The 18,578-nt window shown below is 56.5% G+C and overlaps 3 protein-coding genes across 3 annotated transcripts; 1 reads left to right on the top strand and 2 right to left on the bottom strand.

Annotated features, from left to right (window-relative positions):
* Positions 1-184: 184 nt before the first annotated feature.
* UBE4A (ubiquitination factor E4A) lies at positions 185-10,103 on the bottom strand. The gene is made up of 19 exons (XM_021530052.3): positions 9,730-10,103; positions 9,465-9,641; positions 9,186-9,298; positions 8,490-8,642; positions 8,238-8,397; positions 7,871-8,073; positions 7,464-7,655; positions 6,296-6,629; positions 5,908-6,034; positions 4,867-5,174; positions 4,212-4,344; positions 3,083-3,270; positions 2,897-2,997; positions 2,684-2,797; positions 1,825-1,999; positions 1,527-1,707; positions 1,183-1,330; positions 791-948; positions 185-644 (listed from the first exon to the last, which is right to left on the bottom strand). The coding sequence occupies exons 1-19, from the start codon at positions 9,851-9,853 to the stop codon at positions 503-505; spliced, it is 3,231 nt and encodes a 1,076-aa protein (XP_021385727.2). The 5' UTR covers positions 9,854-10,103; the 3' UTR covers positions 185-502.
* Positions 10,104-11,935: 1,832 nt separating this feature from the next.
* LOC110470457 (G protein-activated inward rectifier potassium channel 4) lies at positions 11,936-14,723 on the bottom strand. Its single transcript, XM_021530100.3, has 4 exons — positions 14,613-14,723; positions 13,752-13,960; positions 12,490-13,657; positions 11,936-12,279 (listed from the first exon to the last, which is right to left on the bottom strand). Exons 2-4 carry the CDS (start codon positions 13,926-13,928, stop codon positions 11,936-11,938), a joined length of 1,689 nt encoding a protein of 562 aa, XP_021385775.3. The 5' UTR covers positions 13,929-13,960; positions 14,613-14,723.
* A 1,237-nt stretch (positions 14,724-15,960) lies between these two features.
* CLDN25 (claudin 25) lies at positions 15,961-17,194 on the top strand. The gene has a single exon (XM_021530130.3). It carries the CDS (start codon positions 16,123-16,125, stop codon positions 16,795-16,797), a length of 675 nt encoding a protein of 224 aa, XP_021385805.1. The 5' UTR covers positions 15,961-16,122; the 3' UTR covers positions 16,798-17,194.
* Positions 17,195-18,578: the final 1,384 nt, after the last annotated feature.

Below are 18,578 nucleotides of genomic sequence, written 5' to 3'. Positions count from 1 at the left end.
TCCAACGCCCGCCATTCCCGACACGCACTAGGGAAGTAAACCGTGCTACCCTCGGCACACAGGAGATGGAAAAACGTCCCACTCCTGTTGGTCCTCCCCCTGTTGATCCCCCCAGCCCGCTCTGGGAGCAGCCGGAGGCATTGCTTTCACCAAGTGAAAGATGGTCACAGTTTAAACACAGAACCAGAGGGAGGCTTTCGCTGTTGCTGGAAAAGAAGGTGGCCAACACAAAGAGCAGGTAATACAGAGCCAGGGCACCATGTCATGAGGAGGCTGTGTTCTCCCGAGGCCAAAGCTGTAGTGCACTGGGAAGTCATAGTATTAAAGACAGAGTCTTGAAAGGAAAAGAGAGAACAAGAGTTGGCAGGGAAGGTCGGAGGAGAGACTCCAAAGGTGGTGGCAATGCACTAAATGTGGTCGTCATTAGGGTGGCAGCTCCAGCCATTACCCCTACATGGCTGTGATCTCGCCCATGACAGGTTTAATGATGAGATCCTGTCTTTCAGTTCAGTGTGTCCTCCAGCTCCTCCTCCTTCTGTTTTTTCCTCTCTGCAAGCCATCTCTGGATCTTCTCTTTTAGCTCTGTGTTTGGTCTGATCTGGTCCATAGTGAGGGGACTCCGATTGAAAGGATCTGTCTGATCGCTGAAATATAAAATAAAATATCAAGGATATTACTTGGACATTCCTGGTGCTAGAGATAAAAAAAAAAAAAAGAGAGAGACCAGGAAGAGTCATTGGATATGTGAAACAGATTCCCCAAAGTATCAAGGTATGAGGGCTGTGCACACCTGAGGAGGTGCCGGGCTATAGTCGATCGGTCCACAGTGACACGGGAGGAGGGCAGGATCACGGGGTCTGACATCAGAGTGCTCATGATTGGATCCAGGAACTCATCACAGGCATCTGCGTATGTCTCCTCTTCCTGCTGCTGCCGGTCTGCAAGAGACTAGGGAGCACAGGTGGCTTTGAGGGATTCGGCCCCCCTGTTCCTTAAAAACCAGGGAGCATTCACAGGTCTGTGCTGGCAGGGAACCCTCCCACTGCCCCACCTGCACCTTGTACGGAGCTCCATTCCTAGAAATCCAGCTCCACAGCAAAGGTGCAGCAACACACAGAGCGAAAAGGACACAGGGAACCAGCTCTATCTTTTTTCCTATGTTGAATTCCCTCCAGTGCTCACCTTGATCCTCTCAGCCAGGTTACTAAAAGACACTATCATGTTGCCAGGTTTGTTAATCTTCTTCAGAACCCGCACAGTCTGAGCAAAGAGCGTTGGTGAGTAGGACCGGCCGTCCTTGGGGACTGTGGCACAGAAGTTTTCTTCATCCCTGCGCCACAGGTTACGTGAGAGAAAGGTTTAAGAATCCCCATTTTTCAGGGCTGCAAAACAGTCCCCACAGCAGCCACATTCCCATAGCAAAGAACTCAAAGCTAAAGAAAAGCTCAAGTGCAACTAAGCATTTCTGCCCCAGTATCACCAAGACGGCTCCTGCCACCGACAAGCTCACTCCCCTTGTCACCTACCCAAGGTTTAGGTAGATAGTGCAGATGTCAGACACGAGCTGCTGTGGCTTGAAGTCAAACTCACTGAAATCCTTCACCTTCAAAGCTCCCATTTTAGGCCCAACCAGGTGCTGCAGGAAGTAGTTGAGCATGGAGATGATGCGCTCGGCAAGGAAAGGATGCACAAACAGGGACTTGATTTCTGGAAAGCAAAACAAGAGTTTGCAGATTCATAGCAATTCCATCCTCATCTGAGCACACTGAAATGAAGTTCCTGCCTGCTCCCTCCCTGGCAGGCAAGAGGGGCCATTTTCCCTACCTGAAGTCAGGAAAGCCAGAGTGCCAATGGTTTCATTGGACATGATGTTGTGGAAACGTGCCAGCTGACCAAACATCTGCAGGCTGGACTCCTTCTCACGGCGAGCCTCTGGGGACAGGCTGTCCCACTCGCCCCGGTCCTTCTCAATCTGCTGAATTTTGATCTTGCTGAGGTACTGCAAGACAGAACACATGGAGTGTTTGGCTGGGTGGTGACGCCAAGGAGGTCCAGAAACGCTCAAAACCAGTCAGGCAACATCCCTATCACCCATCTTATCTGCTGGCCTTCCAGCAATCAGCTCTCTGGCAGGTAATAGCTCCCCAAAATAGCCCTTTCTAGCAGCAACAGCAGCTCTGAAAGGAGTGGAGAGACATTTAACACACACCAGGGACATGAGAGCACCTGAAATTCCCTTGCAATCCCAAAGGAGAACTGCCTGGAGACAAAAGGCCTTTATTAGGACAAAACACTTGCAGAAAGACCAAGGGGATTTGAGAATAAAAACCCACAGTGATTGTTTAAAGCCTGAGTGTATCCAGATTGGGAACCGGCAGATTTCCCAGCGTGGTTTCTGTTGGATGTGAAAAAGCCCTTTTGCTCCTCTTAGTTCTGAGCTGCCTCCTGATCCCAACAGAAGGAAGGGTAACCCACAGACAGGGCCCCAGACCTTTCCTCTTGCCTTCACCCCTTCTCCCAGGGCATTGGCCACACCATCATGGGACTGTTTCCGGCATACTACTTACTGCAGAGACTTGCCAGGCAGGGCTAGGCAAGCTGCCCCTGTTCTGGAGGTCAGTATTGCACCAAGGAAGTGAGAACTTGTTTACCGGATTATGATGGAACATGAGCTCAGCCCTACCTGTATGGCTTCATCCAACAGGAAAATGGCATCGTTCATGAGCAGGTTAAGGAAGCGCAAGAAGAGAGGGGGATTCATTGCCTCCAGGTTCTCTGAGGCATAATCAGCCAGGGCCTGTGAAAAAAGGGAGAATAGGGAATTCTGCAGCACAGCCCCAAAGCCACATGCCCACTCATGTGAGTTGCACACTCGGACATGCACCTCTGGCCTCACCTTTATGCTGTCCCGGTAGGAATCAGTGTCCCACATGTACCTCAGGATGGGATACATGGGACGGCGGTAGTTGAACTTCTGTTCAAACTGGTGTGGGTCACCTGGGCACAAGCCAAAGAACCTTTCAAGTGGACAGTCCCCCACAGATGCTACACAGGAACACAACTCTTCCCTGGCTGCGCTTACCCGTAAACTCGATATCCACAAAGACTTTGATGAGTGCCTCGGCCAGGTGGGCAGCGTGTTGGTAAGAGCAGAACACTCGCTTGCGATGAAATACGCTCGAGACGAGTGGGCTCTGAGCCTGATCCAAGTGAGGCATCACAGCTTCCAACACTTCAGCCAGCTTGGCTCGCAGATGAGGATTTTTCATCCTGCAAGAGAAAACAAAGCAAATCCAGGATGGCATGTCCATGGTGCAGAATGGAGCTGCTCAGGAATCACTCCAGGATCCATGATTGAGTGCCAGATTGCTGCAGACCATCAGTAAAGCCAGCCCTGGGTCAGCACTCACTTGCACAGACTGCATGCCACAGTGGAATCTCAGGCAAAGGCCAGAGAGTGTGGGAACAGCCAAGCTGCTGCTCTCACCCCTCCTACAGCAGCTCTCCCACTCACAGCCCAATGCCTGCTTGTCAGCTGGAGCTCTCGAACAAACCCAGCTGTCCCAGCTGTTTTCCTACTGCCCACAGACCTGCTTCCTTTCTACCCTGCAAATCCAAGTGCTTTGCCTGCTGCATGTGCTGTCCAGCACCAAGCACTGAGGTCAGAGTATACCTCTGCTGCACTTGTGGGGCAGAAACCAAACCACCTACCCCAGGTGATGGTGTAGGGGACTGCCAGGAAGAACTCCCCACTCCACCTCCCAGGAACAGCAGGAACAATGAGAGTTGCCCACCATGGGAATACGAGTGTAAATGAATGAACAGCAGAATACAGAAAGCAGGGTGATGTCTTATCAGGAAGACTGATAGAACTACTCAGTTCTATTCCGTGGAAATCATAGAGACACTCCCAACAGATCAATCCCAGGAGCTCCCTTGAACAAGTACAAAATGGCTGTAGCTGAGAGGTTTCTGCATCATACAACCAAACACATATATTTAAGCACTAAATCCCATTTGAACCTTGCATGAAGCCTGTGGCCTCCAGGCAGGCCTTTATTCCCTTTGTGCCTCCTGCAGGCATATTTCAGCTGTTTCAAAAAGATCAAGCTGCTCGCAGCTGCATGAACCAAGCCTCAAGACAGCTCTGCAATTTCTGCTTGCTTGGTCACCCCGGGTGTTCTGCATCAAGGATCCAGGGCTGCACCTACCTATCCACATCACCCATGAAAACAGTAACAAAGTGAAGGATGTGCTCCAGGGAATCGGCAGAAGTCTCCAAGATGTCATCAGCAAAACGCCGCAGGAAAATGAAGAAGTCGCCCAAATTATCAGCAAAGAACTCTGCAAACAGAGATTGTAGCTAAGCTCCTCCCCAGGCAGCTTACCTTACCCTTTTCCAGCCTCCCATCCACTCTCCCCTCACCACCCTGATGCTGATGAAGTATTGGTAATTAACAAGCTCTATTAGAACCTGCCATGGAAAAGGATGCCCAGCCTGGTGGCATGAGTAACACCTGGGACTCACTTCCCTCTTCCCTCCCACAAGTCAGGTCACTTATGGGGTGAATCTGTCTGCTGATGATACACTTTTACACAACCCCCAAAGGTTGTGTAACAGGCCTCAGAAAAAAGAGTTTATGTATAGAGAAAACACTAAATAAATGTAGAATTTGTCACTTGCAAAGGAGTAGGACTTCTAAAAGGTCAGCAGCTTCACTATCCTAAGTATGGCCCCTCAAACAGCCCCAAATCTTCTAAGAGTGATCCTCTTCAGAGAGAATATTCTGCACAATGTCGGTGGTCAGGCAGCTCTCATGTAGGGTAGGTGCTGGCACAGACCCCTGGCAGCACCCGTGGCTTCACCTGGCACGTAGGCCAGCGCGCTGTGCTCCACCTCCGGCAGCGGGAAGCTCAGCTCCAGCGGCTCGGTCCCGCGGTTCCCCGCAGCCAGCTGCACCAGCAGCACTGCCATGGACACCTGCAGGTTCAGGCAGTTCTGCAGCATCTGTGGTTCTGTCATCGCTGTCTTGGTGGAGAGATAGATGGTCATCAGGCGCTCAAACTGCTCCCTGAGGCTGTCAGCAGCGGGGCTGGAGCTCTGCTGAGCTTCTCGCCATGCCACTTGCAGGCGGTGAAGGCTTTGGTTTATTTTTACCATCTGGTCGTGCAACCTGCCCAGAAAGGAGGTAAGGAGGGGCTGAGGAGACAGACAGACAGACATCCTGCCTCACCAATGCAGAACCAGGTGGGAGCTTCCAGCTGTTCTGTGCTGGTGGATTCACATAATTTCCTGTGGGTACCCTGTCTGGGGTTCCAAAAACGGGAAGCCTTGGGGAAAGGCTTGGCAGGACCCGGAAGGGCATGAGACCCTGTGAGGGACCATGGCACCTGCAGAGTGCTCCCTTGGGCCACTGAGGTCAGGGATCCAGCATGGCCCAGAGACGCTTCCAAGGTGATGCTTCAGTTTCCCAGCAACAAGCCACTTGCATAATAACTTTTCTGTCAATGTCTATATTTAGAGAATAAACCAGAAGGGGACTCTGCTTGGATCAGCCATGACCTCACAGTATCTAGGCAACGATTTGCAGAGGGAACTCGTGCAAAACAGTGTTTTAGTGTCCAGAAAATCCTCTCCTAGAAGCTGACAGCTACCCCACATTGCTGTTTCACACACAGCCCAGCTATCAGGGCATTTAGGTCACTCCCAGTGGGCAGGTGCTCTGCCACCTGGATGGGGCTCCTGCCCCAAGGAAAGGGGGGAATGGAGTAATCTACATATACCCAGCATTTGGCTATTGGTGTCTATAAATGACATGCATCTTCCAAAATTTCTTCCTGCAGTCAGTCAGGCTGAAGTTCAAGCATGTGCGTAGCTGCACATGGGTGGAAACTGAAAGCAAGTACCTGTGAAACCCCAAGTGCAGGGTATACTGCGTGAGCACCAGGTTTTCTGTCACCAGGTTGTAGCTGTTCGCAAACTGTGGCTCTTGCTCACTCAGAGCAGGGATCAAACATGTTTCTTTTTCCAAACCTGCAAGGAAAAGCATCTCTGCATCAGGTCCTACCTAGGTGAGGAGAGGGCTTGAGAGGGTCCCTCCTGAGGACACAAAAGGGCTCCTGGTGATACTGGCAGTGTTTTGTTTGTATTCAGCTCTCTTCTTGCTCCTCTCTAGTCAGACTTCTAGCTGTCCCCTAACCCTAATGGCATCCACTGAGAGGGCACTACTGGGTAAAGTGGGGACCTGAGGAGATCCCCTTTCCCATTCCCTCAGTTCCCAATGCTGAGGTGTACCTTTCATGTGTACGTTCTTGCTCCTCCTCTCCTCTTCGTTCAGCTCCTTCAGGGCACAGTAGGTAGGGTTGAAAGTTAGCAGCTTTGGAGATCTGGGTTTGCAGAAGGGCTGGCACAGCTTCAGGAGGGCAGCCCCCAGGTTAAGGAAGAAGGCATCTGAGGCATACATCTGGAAGAAAATCTCTGGCATCTGGTTAGCCCAAATTTTGGTGCGGCCCGCATTTGCATGGAGGCAGTTCCCCAGCCAGGAGAGGATCCTGTGCTTTGTCTCTGGTGACAACTGCAACAGGTTCTTCAGTATCTGGTAGATCTTCTCATGGAACTGGGCCATGAACTGTTACAGGAAACAGAACACAGCTGAATGAGTCCTTGGGGGTTGTTCTTTTGCCTCTCTGATATCATTGCTATCAGACCCTTTCCTGCTCCAGATCATGTCCTACTACTCAGGACACCCCGTGAATCACCCATCACACATAGGTATTACAACCAGGTCAGATCCTGGGGCTGGCAGCAAACAACAATTAGGTATGTCTTCAAAAGCACAGCTGAGACAATTTGTTCTCATACAAAGTAAATCCAAAATTCTTTGCCTATTTTTGGCAGCCTGATGGAGCCCCTGAGTGGGAAAGCCCCTCTCAGGGATGACCTCTGCACCCCAGTTCACTCCTGTATTTATATCCTGAATCCTCACACTTCACTCCTGACCTATTGGAACATTCCTAGTGGTATTCCTCTACGGAAAAAATTTACTTTCATAATGAGAGAGAATGTTGCCTGTCACTTTCTTAACTGGTGAATCAATTAGTACTTTAATTACAGGACAGATACTGAAAACTAGTCCCTGGTGATTTCAACACCTGAGGTAGATGATCTCCTCGGGTGAGGTAGCACCTCAAGTTCTGTGGTCTGTTCCACAGTACCACCCACCCTTTTTCCAAAAGCTCAGGCAACTTTGGTAAGGCACAAAGATTTGGGTTACAACCACGCAAGGCAGCTGGCAAAACTGTTCCCAAGCTCCAGCTGGAGAATTCAATGCAGTTTTGGGACATGCAAGCCATGCTATTCCTGAACCAGCAGTAGAACTCAAACCCTGATACCATGTTTTGAACCCTCAGGCAATGAGAGGCCACTAACACAGCAGGAAGCAGAATTGCCCCACTTCTCCCACCTGATGGATGTTGGATTCCTGCACTTTAATCTCCTGTGGGCTGGATCGGGATGGATTCAGAAAGTAGCCATGGTTCTCCACCACGCCAGGGGTCTTCAACAAGCAGGAGATATTTAAAACAGCTCCAAGCAAAGTCTTCTGGTACATCTGTCCATTGCTGGGATCCTTGGGCTGGATGTAGCCTGTAAAAATCTGGGAAGCACATCAGGACATGCTTACAATAATCCAAAATACCAGCAAACACCCTAACAAACTGATGGGTTTGTGGCAAGCTATGAGAAGGGAGAGGAGGGGGTATGACTACACACACTGGGCGCTGTTACACCACACTGCTGGTTTGACCTCTGCAAATCAGGTCTTGTAAATGTGCCCCTGCAAAGAGCTCCTGCCTATGCCAAGGTACCCACCTTTGCTATGTCCTTCTGCTTTGTGAAGTAGAGGAGCACATCAAGGTATGTGTACAGCAGGATCTGGCAGAGGTCCAGGTCCTTGATTCTCCCCAGCAGAATGTCAAACACAGGAACCATGACCTCCCCAAATGTGCGCACCTCCTCATCCATTGTTAAGGCTTCTATGACCTCCTCAAGGAACTCGGTCATGTCTTCAAACTCTGTCAGGAGATACAAGGTTGTTACTTAGAGTGCTCCAGGAGCCAAACCAACCCAGACACAACCCTCTCTTTTGGCAGCAAGGGGAGCCAAAGCTTCACCCAGCTCCACGATGCTGCAGGGCAGCCTCGCAGCACTGAGGCAGTGGCACAACCCTCTCACTTACGTGCCCCTCTCAGTGTCTCCAGCATCAGGTCCACCAGCTGCTCGTAGACGTTCTGGTTGACGTAGATCTCGGGGGTGAGGAGGACGGTGCGCGTGTTCGACACCGTCAGGTTGCGGCAGCGCACCGCGAAGGGCAGCAGATTCTCCGGGACCTTGGTGATCTGAGCAAGGAGAAGGAGGCAGCGCTGGGGCCCCGCTCAGCGCAGCTCGAGCCGGGTCACTGCAGGCTGGGTGCCGGAGCTGCCTCCCCCACCTCTTCCCGTGCCCTGCGGAAGCAGGCGTAGAGGTAGCGCAGGATCTGCCTCTCCCCGGCGTCGCGCTCAGCCGAGAGGTTCTGGCTGCTGGCGCAGGTCATGTGGATCAAGTGGCTCCCGGGCTCCGGCAGCAGCAGGCGGGTGAACAGGGCCTGGGCAGCGGCACAGACGGGTGCAGTGACAGCACAGAGCTGAGCCCTCCCCAGGAGGAGGCTCCACACCCCCCGGCTCACTGACTGCTGCTGGGAACAGCTCTCCCTGCCCCTCAGTAAGTAACAGTGCTGGAGTGAGAGCCCCCAGCTGCTTCTGGCCTAAGCAAATCCTCCAGTCCCCATGGAATAACAGTACCCCCACCAGCAACCATTTCCACTGAAGTCCTCAGCAGGAACGACTGACACAGCTGCCAATGAGGACAAGAGTGCGTGGACACTGCTGACTGAGTTCTCTGGTACTTCTTCCCTTTCCCACCCACACAGACCTGCAGGGCAGCAAACTCCTGCAGCTTCCCCAAATTCTTCACTTTTCTCAGCCTCATATCCCAAAAATCTCATGGACTTTTCCAACAAAATAGTAATAAGTGGCAGCTTTGTGCCAGGTTTTGGAAAAGGATTTGGGATACATCATATGTACATTTGAGGAAACAAACTGAATCCAGTGGCCGAAGTCTGCAGGTGGCCCCAGGCAGGTGTGCCTACCTGCTCCACGTTGTCCATGTCCAGCCAGTCCTGGTCATCCAGGTCTGCGGCCATTTCCTCCAGGTAGACACAGCGTGCCGGGATCCCATTCCCGCTCTTCATGCTGGGGTCACCTGCGAAGGGCAGAGGGACCTGTTCCACCTGCAGGCAGGACTGTCCCAGCACAGCCCCAGCTGCTGCCCCTGGCACTGTCCCCTCCCAGCTTCCCCCTGGGGTGTCAGACCCGGCACGCAGAGCTGCCCCAGCCTGGACCACCCTCCCGGGGGTTCCTGGGCTCACTGTTGTCCAGGGTGATGAGGAAGATCCTCTGGATCATGTGGTTGATGTTGAGCTGCTCGCAGAGCTCTCGCTGCGAGCGGAATGAGCGGCTGATCTCGGCCACCGAGTAGTCGCAGTCGTCCAGGCTCTCGGAGACGCTGTTGTCAGAGTCATCCTGGCTGATGGACGTCTCCTCGCCTGCAGGACAGAGCCCTCAGCGTCCGGGGTCGACCCCTGCCAAGCGGACCGCCTCGCCCCCTCCCCAGGCCGGCCTCGGCCTCCGCACCTGCCAGCTGCCGCAGCTGCTGCTGCTTCTGCACGGCGGCGAAGTGCTTGGCGGCAGCAACGGAGCCGAAGAGGGCGGCGAAGGGGTTGCTGGAGATGCTGTTGTTGTTCTCCTGGTCGGTCATCTCCCCTCAGGGCCGCGCCATACGGGAGAGCCGGGCCAAGGCTGCGGGGAAGGCGCGGCGGGCTCGTCCGGCTCGGTGCGGGGGCTCCGGTCCGGTCCCGTCCCGCTCGGTGCGGGGGCCCCGGTCTCGCTCCGCTCCCCTCCCGCTCGGTGCGGAGGCTCCGGTCCGCTCCCCTCCCGCTCGGTGCGGAGGTTCCGCTCCCCTCCGCTCCCACCTCGGCCGCCGGCGCCGCCGAGCTCTGCGCGTCACCGCGGCGCGCACAATCGACGTCACCGCGACGCGCCGGAACTGAACCACGGCAGGCGGAACTTAGGGAGCTCCAACGGGAGCGGCGGCAGCGACGCCTGGCGACCGGGACCGGGAACGACAGCTGCGGCCCCGAGGGGAGGGGAACGGGAACGGGAAATGGGGAATGGGAATGGGAATGGAAATGGGAACGGGAATGGGAATGGGAATGGGGATGGGAATGGGAATGAGAATGGGGAATGGGGAATGGGGATGGGAATGGGAACGGGAATGGGAATGGGAATGGGGATGAGAATGGGAAATGGGAATGGGGAATGGGGAATGGGGATGGGGAACGGGAATGGGAATGGGGAATGGGGATGGGGAACGGGAATGGGAATGGGAATGGGAATGGGAATGGGAATGGGAATGGGAACGGGAATGGGAATGGGAATGGGAATGGGAACGGGAATGGGAATGGGAATGGGAATGGGAATGGGAAATGGGAATGGGGAATGGGGATGGGAATGGGAATGGGAACGGGAATGGGAATGGGGATGAGAATGGGAAATGGGAATGGGGAATGGGGATGGGGAACGGGAATGGGAACGGGAACGGGAACGGGAATGGGAATGGGAATGGGGCACGGAATGGGAATGGGGATGGAAATGGGAATGGGGCAGGGACAGGGATAGGGAATGGGATAGGAATGGGACAAGGACAGGGAATGGGGCAGGGACAGGAATCCAGCCCAGCTCGGTGGGAGCCGAGCATGTCCCGTGTTGTGAATCCCGACCGTCTGTGCGATAACCAAGTTTGTGGTTTTTATGGGTCCAATGGCCTACATTTGAATATTAACGATATGTAAATCAACTGCTTAACAGGCAAATCACGATTTTATATTGAATCAATGTGCATATTTACCCTTATTAACTTTGCACCTACAGACACTTCTTTGCAGTTTTTTTTTTAACTTGTGCAGGGAGTTTTGTGTTTACAGGGAATTTGGGGCTGCAGGGTGTGGTGCAGGGACACTGATGTGTGTGTTTATATTACACCCCCATGCATCGCCTCTGTGCTGGGCTGACCTCGGCCCCAGGGCCTCCCAGCTGCTCCATCCCCTCCCTCGCACCCTTCTTGGTAGGGGAGATTTGAGGTGAGGTCAGAAAATAGCCTGCCAAGACTCTGTGAGGAGATACAAAGGCAGGCTGATAGAGGAACAGCAGAGGTGGACAAAAGGGGTTAAATCCCAAGGGTTGTTCTGCAACCCTCTGAGGCAAAGCTGCCTGGGGACTGCATGGAGGCTCCTCAGCCCAGCCAGACCCTGCATACACAGATTTTATTGGTTTGTTTTTCAATCCAGGCCCGTGGCAAGTGCTGCAGGTGACTCCAGTGATGTGATTCCTGTAACAAAATTAATTTAATTCCACTACACCGTGTCCAACCTCTCGCAGCACCAGCCCAGTGCAAGACCTCCATGCTGGGGGAGTCCTGGGGCTCTTTGTCAGACAGGGAGCGGGGCAGTTTGGGGTGTGGGGGGCACGGGGCCGTGTCAGGCTCCACGAGGTGGTGCAGCACGGAGCCCATGGCACTGAGGCCTCTGGGCTCTGCCTTTTCTTTGCCCAGCCCCCTGAGAGTTCCCCCAGAATAAACACGGCCGGTGGTCGGGTGGTTTGGTCATGAGCAGCCTTTACTCGCCCACTAGTTGCGCTTGGTATTCCTCGTTGCAAAAGAACAACTTGACAAAAAGAATGCCCTGGGGCTGCGCTGGGAATGGGGGTGAGGGCACAGGGGCTCAGCCCCACGGAGGAGGGTGGGCTATGGCACTGTTGGCGTGGGCACCACGGCCGGGGCAGCTCAGGCAGGGAATTCCCGCTCTGGAGGCTGGTCCCGGCCGCCCTCAGCCGCGCTGCCGGCGGCACCGATCCGCACCGGCGCGTCCTCGCCGGGCCCCGGCAGCGCGCAGGGCTGCAGCAGGTGGTCCCAGTAGAGGCTGAGCGTGGAGTGCTCCTGCTGCTCCAGCTCCCTCAGCTCCTGCAGCTCCTTGGCGCTGGCCGCTGGCGTCTGCACCTCAAAGGTCATCTCAAAGCGGCTGTAGTCCACCTGGAAGGCGCCTTTCTCCAGGGACATGCAGGGCTCAAAGCGGTATCCCCAGAGGATCTCGTCCTCTGTGTAGGAGGTGCGGGCTTGGCACGTCATTCCTGCAGCGAGACAATGGCTGAGCTGTGCCACAACGAGCCCTGCTGCCTGGCCAGGGGCTTCCAGCCCTGCAGCGCCCGTGGCCTGCTGGAGACAGTTTTGACCCCGAGCTTCTCTTGCTCAGATGCCACTCCCGGGCCCAGGTTTGCCCAGCATCTCCAGGACCCCAGGGGAACCCCCCCTCCCCACCCTGACCCCCTGAGACCACTTGCCTGTGGCTTCCACGATGCCCTCGAGGATGATGATGATTTCAAACTGCTCCCGGCGCAGTGACTCGGCAGACATGTCCCAGAAAGGGCTGTGATGGTTGATGACATGGCAGATGATCTGGGGCTCCACCAGGAACAGACGGTCTTCCCCTGTGTCATACCCCAGGTTCAGTTCCGACTGCTCCAGGGGGATGAACTCCCCCTCGGCCGTCTGACGGGACTTGATCAGCTTTGCCCGGATCTTGGCATCCACCATGTGGCTTTCCCGCAGGTCCCCCACGCGGAACATCAGGCACAGCTTCTCGTCCCGGAGGGAGATGACGCAGTTCTTGCTGAAGATGAGGGTCTGGGCACGCTTCTTGGGCCGGGAGATCTTAACGAACATGCAGCCAACCATCATGGCATCAATCATGGAGCCAACGATGGACTGTGCCATCAGCAGGATGACGCCCTCGGCACAGTTGGCCGTCACCATCCGAGTGCCGTAGCCGATGGTCCGCTGGCTTTCCACCGAGAGGAGCAAGGCGGACACAAAGCCATCCACGTTCTCAATGCACGCCTGCCACTCGGGATCGCCCTGGTGCCCAACGTCACCCCGCACCCAGGCATCCAAGAAGTAGATGAAGCCAAAGACCACCCAGGTGATGATGTAGCACATCATAAAGACGAAGAGGAACCAGCGGTACTTGAGGTCTACGATGGTGGTGAAGATGTCTGAGAGGAACCTCTTCTTGTCCTGGATGTTGCCCAGATTCACCTGGCACTTGCCCACTTTTGTCACGTAGCGCTGCCGCTGCCGTTTGCCGGCCTGGACCACGGGGCTGTCCTCCTCCAGCAGCTTGCAGCGCCGGCCCTGCAGCCCCTCCGGCGTGGGAATGGTGGAGCTGCGGGCGGAGGTCTTGCCGCGGGAGTTGGGGATGCTGGCCACGCTCAGCGGGTGCAGGCGGGCACCCGCCTCCAGCGGGGCAGGCGCTGGGCACCAGGACGGCCGCCCGCGGGGCTGCTGGGCGGCCAGGCTGCCGCGGCTCGGCGGCAGGGACGGCTCACCGGGGACAAAGCCGCTGTGGCGGGGCGCAGATGGGTAGTTTGGCATCGGGGCGCCTCTCTTGGCAGCGGCGGCTTTCTGCCCGCCGTCCTCCACCGGAGCGCCGGGGACGGCCGGGAGGTCGGGCTGCGGGGGGGGAAAGGAGCCCGTCGGTGAGAAATCGCCTCCGACAGCAACCGCGAGCCCGGCGGCGCCGAGGATGCCCCAGGGCGAGCCATACCTTCTGCGGGAAGGTGCCGTAGCGGCTGGTGTCGGCGGGTGGCCGGGGCAGGTAGGCCAGCATGTGCTTGGCCGTGGGGGTCTGCGCCGGGGGGATGGAGTTGCTGCGGCCGCGGGGCTCCGCCGGGGCCAGCCAGCCGCCCGCGCCGCCGCTGCTGCGAGCGTACGGGAGCACCATGGTGGGCTCAGCCCCGGGCGGGGCGCGACGGCCTGCCGTGGGGGAGACAGAGCGGGGAGTTACTCGGACACGGAAAGCAGCCTGGGGCTCTGGCCCCCCTCCGCACCCCCAGGGGCCAGGGTCCGGGGGGTCCCCCTTGCCCAGCAAGGCACGTCCCAGCTCCGGAGCTGTGCCGGGGTGCCCGCGGGCAGGCTCCAGATGGCTAAGCCCATTAAGGGCCATAATTGCATTGCAAGGCCGGGGAAGGAGGCGTTCGTCTCCGGTGAGAAGCAGCCTCGGCAGCCGGCAAGCTCCAGGTAAGCGCCTAAGGCACTGTAACACAGTTGTTCCAGGCCGTGGAGGTAGCTGCCGGTTCTCTAAGAAGCTCCGAGCAGAAATGGATGGCCCCTAGGTGCGGAGGAAGGAGAGCCTGTGAGACAGATGCAGACCCCACCGCCGGGCTCCTCAGGACACGCTGAGTCCAGCCGGTGCCCATGGGGAGATGTGGTGGGAGGTCACGGTCCTGGAAACGCAACCCGGAGCACAGCGGCCTGCGGGGATAGGGATGGGGATGGGGTGGGAGTGTTGGCACTCTGCCTCCGCCGAGCATCCCCTGCTGCCGCAGAGCAGCGGGACCATCAGAGGATGTCAGTCTCCGGACCAACCTCGCGGCTCCCCAGGCCCCTGGGCGCGGGGGACACCCACCTCATGTCCAGGCAGAGCGGCTGCCGGTCCGGCACACGTCGTTCTCGGCTTGTGGCTCCCGCTGCGCCCCGGCCACTGCCGGGCATCTTCCCACCGGTTGCGGACGGGAATCCTCTGCCCGGCTGTGCCACCGTGGCCGGTGGGAGGGAAAGAAGGACTGGGAGCTCGGCGGCGGCCGCCAATCCTGCTCCGGCGGCAGAAGGTCACCCGTTAATCTGTCTCAATGACAGGCACAATTACCTTGAGACGATTTAATCAGAAGGAGCAGGTGCCCCAATGGCTGGGGGAAGGAGCAGGAGGGGTTTCCCAGCGGATTTCCCTGCTCTTGCCCTTGGGATGATGCTTGCTGTCTGCTCTTAGGAACGGGATGGTCAGCAAGGGCTGGAAAACATCCCCTTTCTCCTGCCTGGTCTATGCTTCTACGTTGAGCGTGGTCCGTTCTCCCTCGCCCCCTCCTTGTGGGAGCCCCCTGCAAAGATCCTCCTGACGCTCACCAGGGCTGGACCCCGGGACCAGCAGGACTCAGTAATTTCCAGTCTGGCACCCGACACAGATAAGAAAGACGGCGGATGAAGGAGAGATTAGTCGCTAATCTCCCAGGGAAGATGAATCTGCAAGCTGGACCCCGCGGAGGCAATGCACGTGGGGGAGGATGGGAGCCGAGTGCCAACACAAATTTGGGGTTTTCCTGATGCTTCTTTTCATCCTTTTCGTAGAATCCCAGAACGGTTTGGGTTTGGGGAGGGTCTTAAAGATCAGTCCAGCTCCAACCCCGGGCCACAGGAACACCTTCCACTGGACCAAGCTGATGTACATGGGCTTTCACCAGCTTTGTGTTTGCACCAGCATATCTCCTATCAGGACAAGGGTTTCCTCACACACAAGCACCATGAGCCGCATCTGCTGGTGAAGTGCTGGGTGCAGGACAGGGGGATCAATGCCCACCTGTGAGAAGGGCCCATCTGAAACCTGCTTCCTCCCTTGAATATCCCCATTCTCAACGCAGCCCTCAAAGCTCCTTGGCATATTTAATTAATGACCGAATGAGGATCAAGGCCTCCAACAGAAACACGGACTCCTGAGCCTGATGCCGGCTCTCTGCTGCCTGCATCTTGTGCTGCGGCGCCAGCCGTGTCCCACCGAGGCTGGAACTGCTGCTGCCGAGAATCGCTTTCCCTGCCAAGGCTCTCTCCGGGGTGGCCAAGGCTCGGAGGATTTGCATGCTTCGGCTTAACCCTCCTGGGCACGGCGAGGCAGCGGCGGGACCCAGCCCGGAGTTACCGCGGGGATGCACGGCTTTTCCTGCTGAGCCGGGCTCTCCTTTTAGCGTGGAAAAACCAACAAGAGCTGAAAAACGACCGTGGCCACACCCCGGCGTTGGAGGAGCAGGCTTGAATTCGCCCCCCCGGGCGGAGACGCGGGCGGCGGCCGGGCGGACGCTGCCGCACAAGCGTTAATGCCCGCGGCCGCCGCGCAGGGCGGCTGATCCGCGCCCGAGGCTCGCCACAGCATGGCCGGGGGCTGGTGGGCAAGGGCGCAGGGCGGGGGGATGCTGCTGGCTCTCCTCGGATGGATCAGCTCCTGCGTCACCACCTTCGTGCCACTCTGGAAGAACCTCAACCTGGACCTGAACGAGCTGGAGGTCTGGAACATGGGGCTCTGGCAGGTCTGCATCACCCAGGAGGAGGGGGTGGTTGAATGCCAAGCCCACGGCTCCTTCCTGGCGCTGCCCCCCGAGCTGCGCATCTCTCGCCTCCTGATGTGCCTCTCCAACGGGCTGGGGCTGCTGGGCTGCCTCCTTGCTGCCCTGGGGCTGGAGGGCTGGAGAACCTGCGAGGACAAACCTGGGCGAAAGCGGCAGCTCCTGCTTGGCGGGGGAGCGATGCTTGGCATGGCAGGGATCACCACTCTGGTGCCAGTCTCCTGGGTTGCCTACAACACCGTCCTCGACTTCTGGGATGAGACTGTCCCTGACATCGTCCCCAGGTGGGAGTTTGGGGAGGCCACCTTCCTGGGGTGGTTTGCTGGAGCCTTCCTCGCCGCTGGCGGACTGCTCCTTGCCTGCAGCGCCCGCTTCACGAGCACCGCGACGCCGCTGGCCCCCACCTGCCGCCAGGCCCCCGCTGCACGAGGTCTGGCTGGGGGCCACCACCTGCACCCCAAAAATGCAGACTTGGTCATCTAGGGCCTCAGGGTGCTGTGCCCTGTGCACCTTGTGGCTCTTCCCCTGGCAGGGAGGGCTCCTGCTTGTTTCCCAGGATGATTTGCTAATCGCTACGGCAGCTCTGCAGGTTTCTCTCCTTCCTCTGCGTGTCTGCTTCACTTTTTTTCCAGTTAAGGAGCAGCAGATTTCCCCGCAGCACTCACCAAGCAAACATGGGAAGGCAACAAGCAGCGGGCAGCACTTTGTAATGCTGGTGACACCGTGGTACCATCACTGATGGGTGATACTGTTGGCACCCCTGGCGAATCCCCTGTAGCCAAGTCTGTTGTGCTAATGCTGTGCCCCAGTGCAGCAGCTCTTTCCTTGCATGTCTGTGTTGCTCTGATGTATTTGCAATAAATTATCATGTCCGTTGGCAGTGTCTGTGCTCTGAACATGCAGCTGTATCTTGGAGAGGTGGGATGCAGGACGGGACTGCAAGGGGCAGCACTGCTGCTGCAGCTATGGTTGGTCGGTCCAGAAAAGATTGGAGGAAAAGAGAGAAAAGAGAGAAAAAAGGGGGAAGGAGGAAAATGAGAGACAAAGCAGTACCAAGTTCTACTCCTGCTGCTGATGGCAGTGACCGCGTGCCCTGCAGGAGCTTCATCTTCTCATGGCTAAGATGATAAAGCCGATAAGTGCCACAGACCTTTGTGTCAGAAGTTCCTTGACTGCATCATTTACCTGTGTACAAGAGGCGAGAAAGGGTTTTTGCTGGTCTGAATTGTTCCTTCCACATTTTCCTGATTTAGCTGTAAAAATAAAGGTTGATTACACACCTCTGTGAACAAGAGCATGGACCATCAGGCTGGATTAGCACCCGGAGTCCTGACAGGGGCCTGCCCGCTGCTACGGCACTGGTTAAAAACCGAGTTCACCGCTGGTTTAATCCCTGCGGGCTCAAAGCCGTGGGCGCGTGACCCATCTCAAGGAAGGCCTGGCTGACAGCAGCATTCCTGGGGGAAGCAAAGTCCACTCCCTGTAAAGTCCCATTTTGAAACCTGCACTTTGCTCAGTTGAGGATCCAAAGGAGCGGATGGGCAAGGCAAGGGAACAGTGATGATCCCTGGGAGTTCTGATGCTGCAGGACAGGGGACAGAGCTGCTGGAACTGAGAGTGGAAGAGGCAGATGCTCAGTCCTCCTGAAAGAGAATCAAACAAGGTAGAACTGAGTGGGGTGTTCGTGGCCATCATCTCCCAGGGAGCTGCACTCCCTGCCCTAGGAGGGCTGAGCCACCCAGGGAGCAGAGAGAGGCTGTTTTGGCTGGAACTCTCCTGGGAAATGGGAAGACAGGACAGTGAGCAAAGGTTTCCAGCCTGGGAACACTCCTCCTGTCCAGCCCAGTCCAAATACCACAACGTCCCTGGCACCACTCTGCACTCCTGACACTCTTTGTTGGTTCCTTAAAGCAGGCTGCGGGCATGGGCTGGGGATTTCAGCTTCTGGCAGCAACACAAAGAACAGGGCAAAGCCACTGTTCTGCGAGTCAGAACAAACATACTCTCCTCTTCCCAAACCACATCCTACTGCTTGCAAGTGCACAAAAGCTGCCTGGCAATGCCAAGTGCTGGCTGGGAGGAGGTAGCATGCCTCCAGGTGGTTGATAGCATGGGGGTTCTGTTCAAGAGCTCCATGTTTCCATCATTGAAGGTCAAGCACCCTGAGCAGTGAGTTGAAGGCCTCATCCCACTGCTCTGTCACAACAATGGGGGAAACAAGCTGCAAAAGCAGCACTCTGGCACCGCAGCAGCCTGGTCCCTGA

The sequence above is a fragment of the Lonchura striata genome, chromosome 23 (assembly GCF_046129695.1).
Source record: "Lonchura striata isolate bLonStr1 chromosome 23, bLonStr1.mat, whole genome shotgun sequence".
Lineage (NCBI taxonomy): Eukaryota > Metazoa > Chordata > Aves > Passeriformes > Estrildidae > Lonchura > Lonchura striata.
Note: the sequence above shows the minus strand (reverse complement) of the source record. Positions and strands in the feature narration are given on the sequence as shown.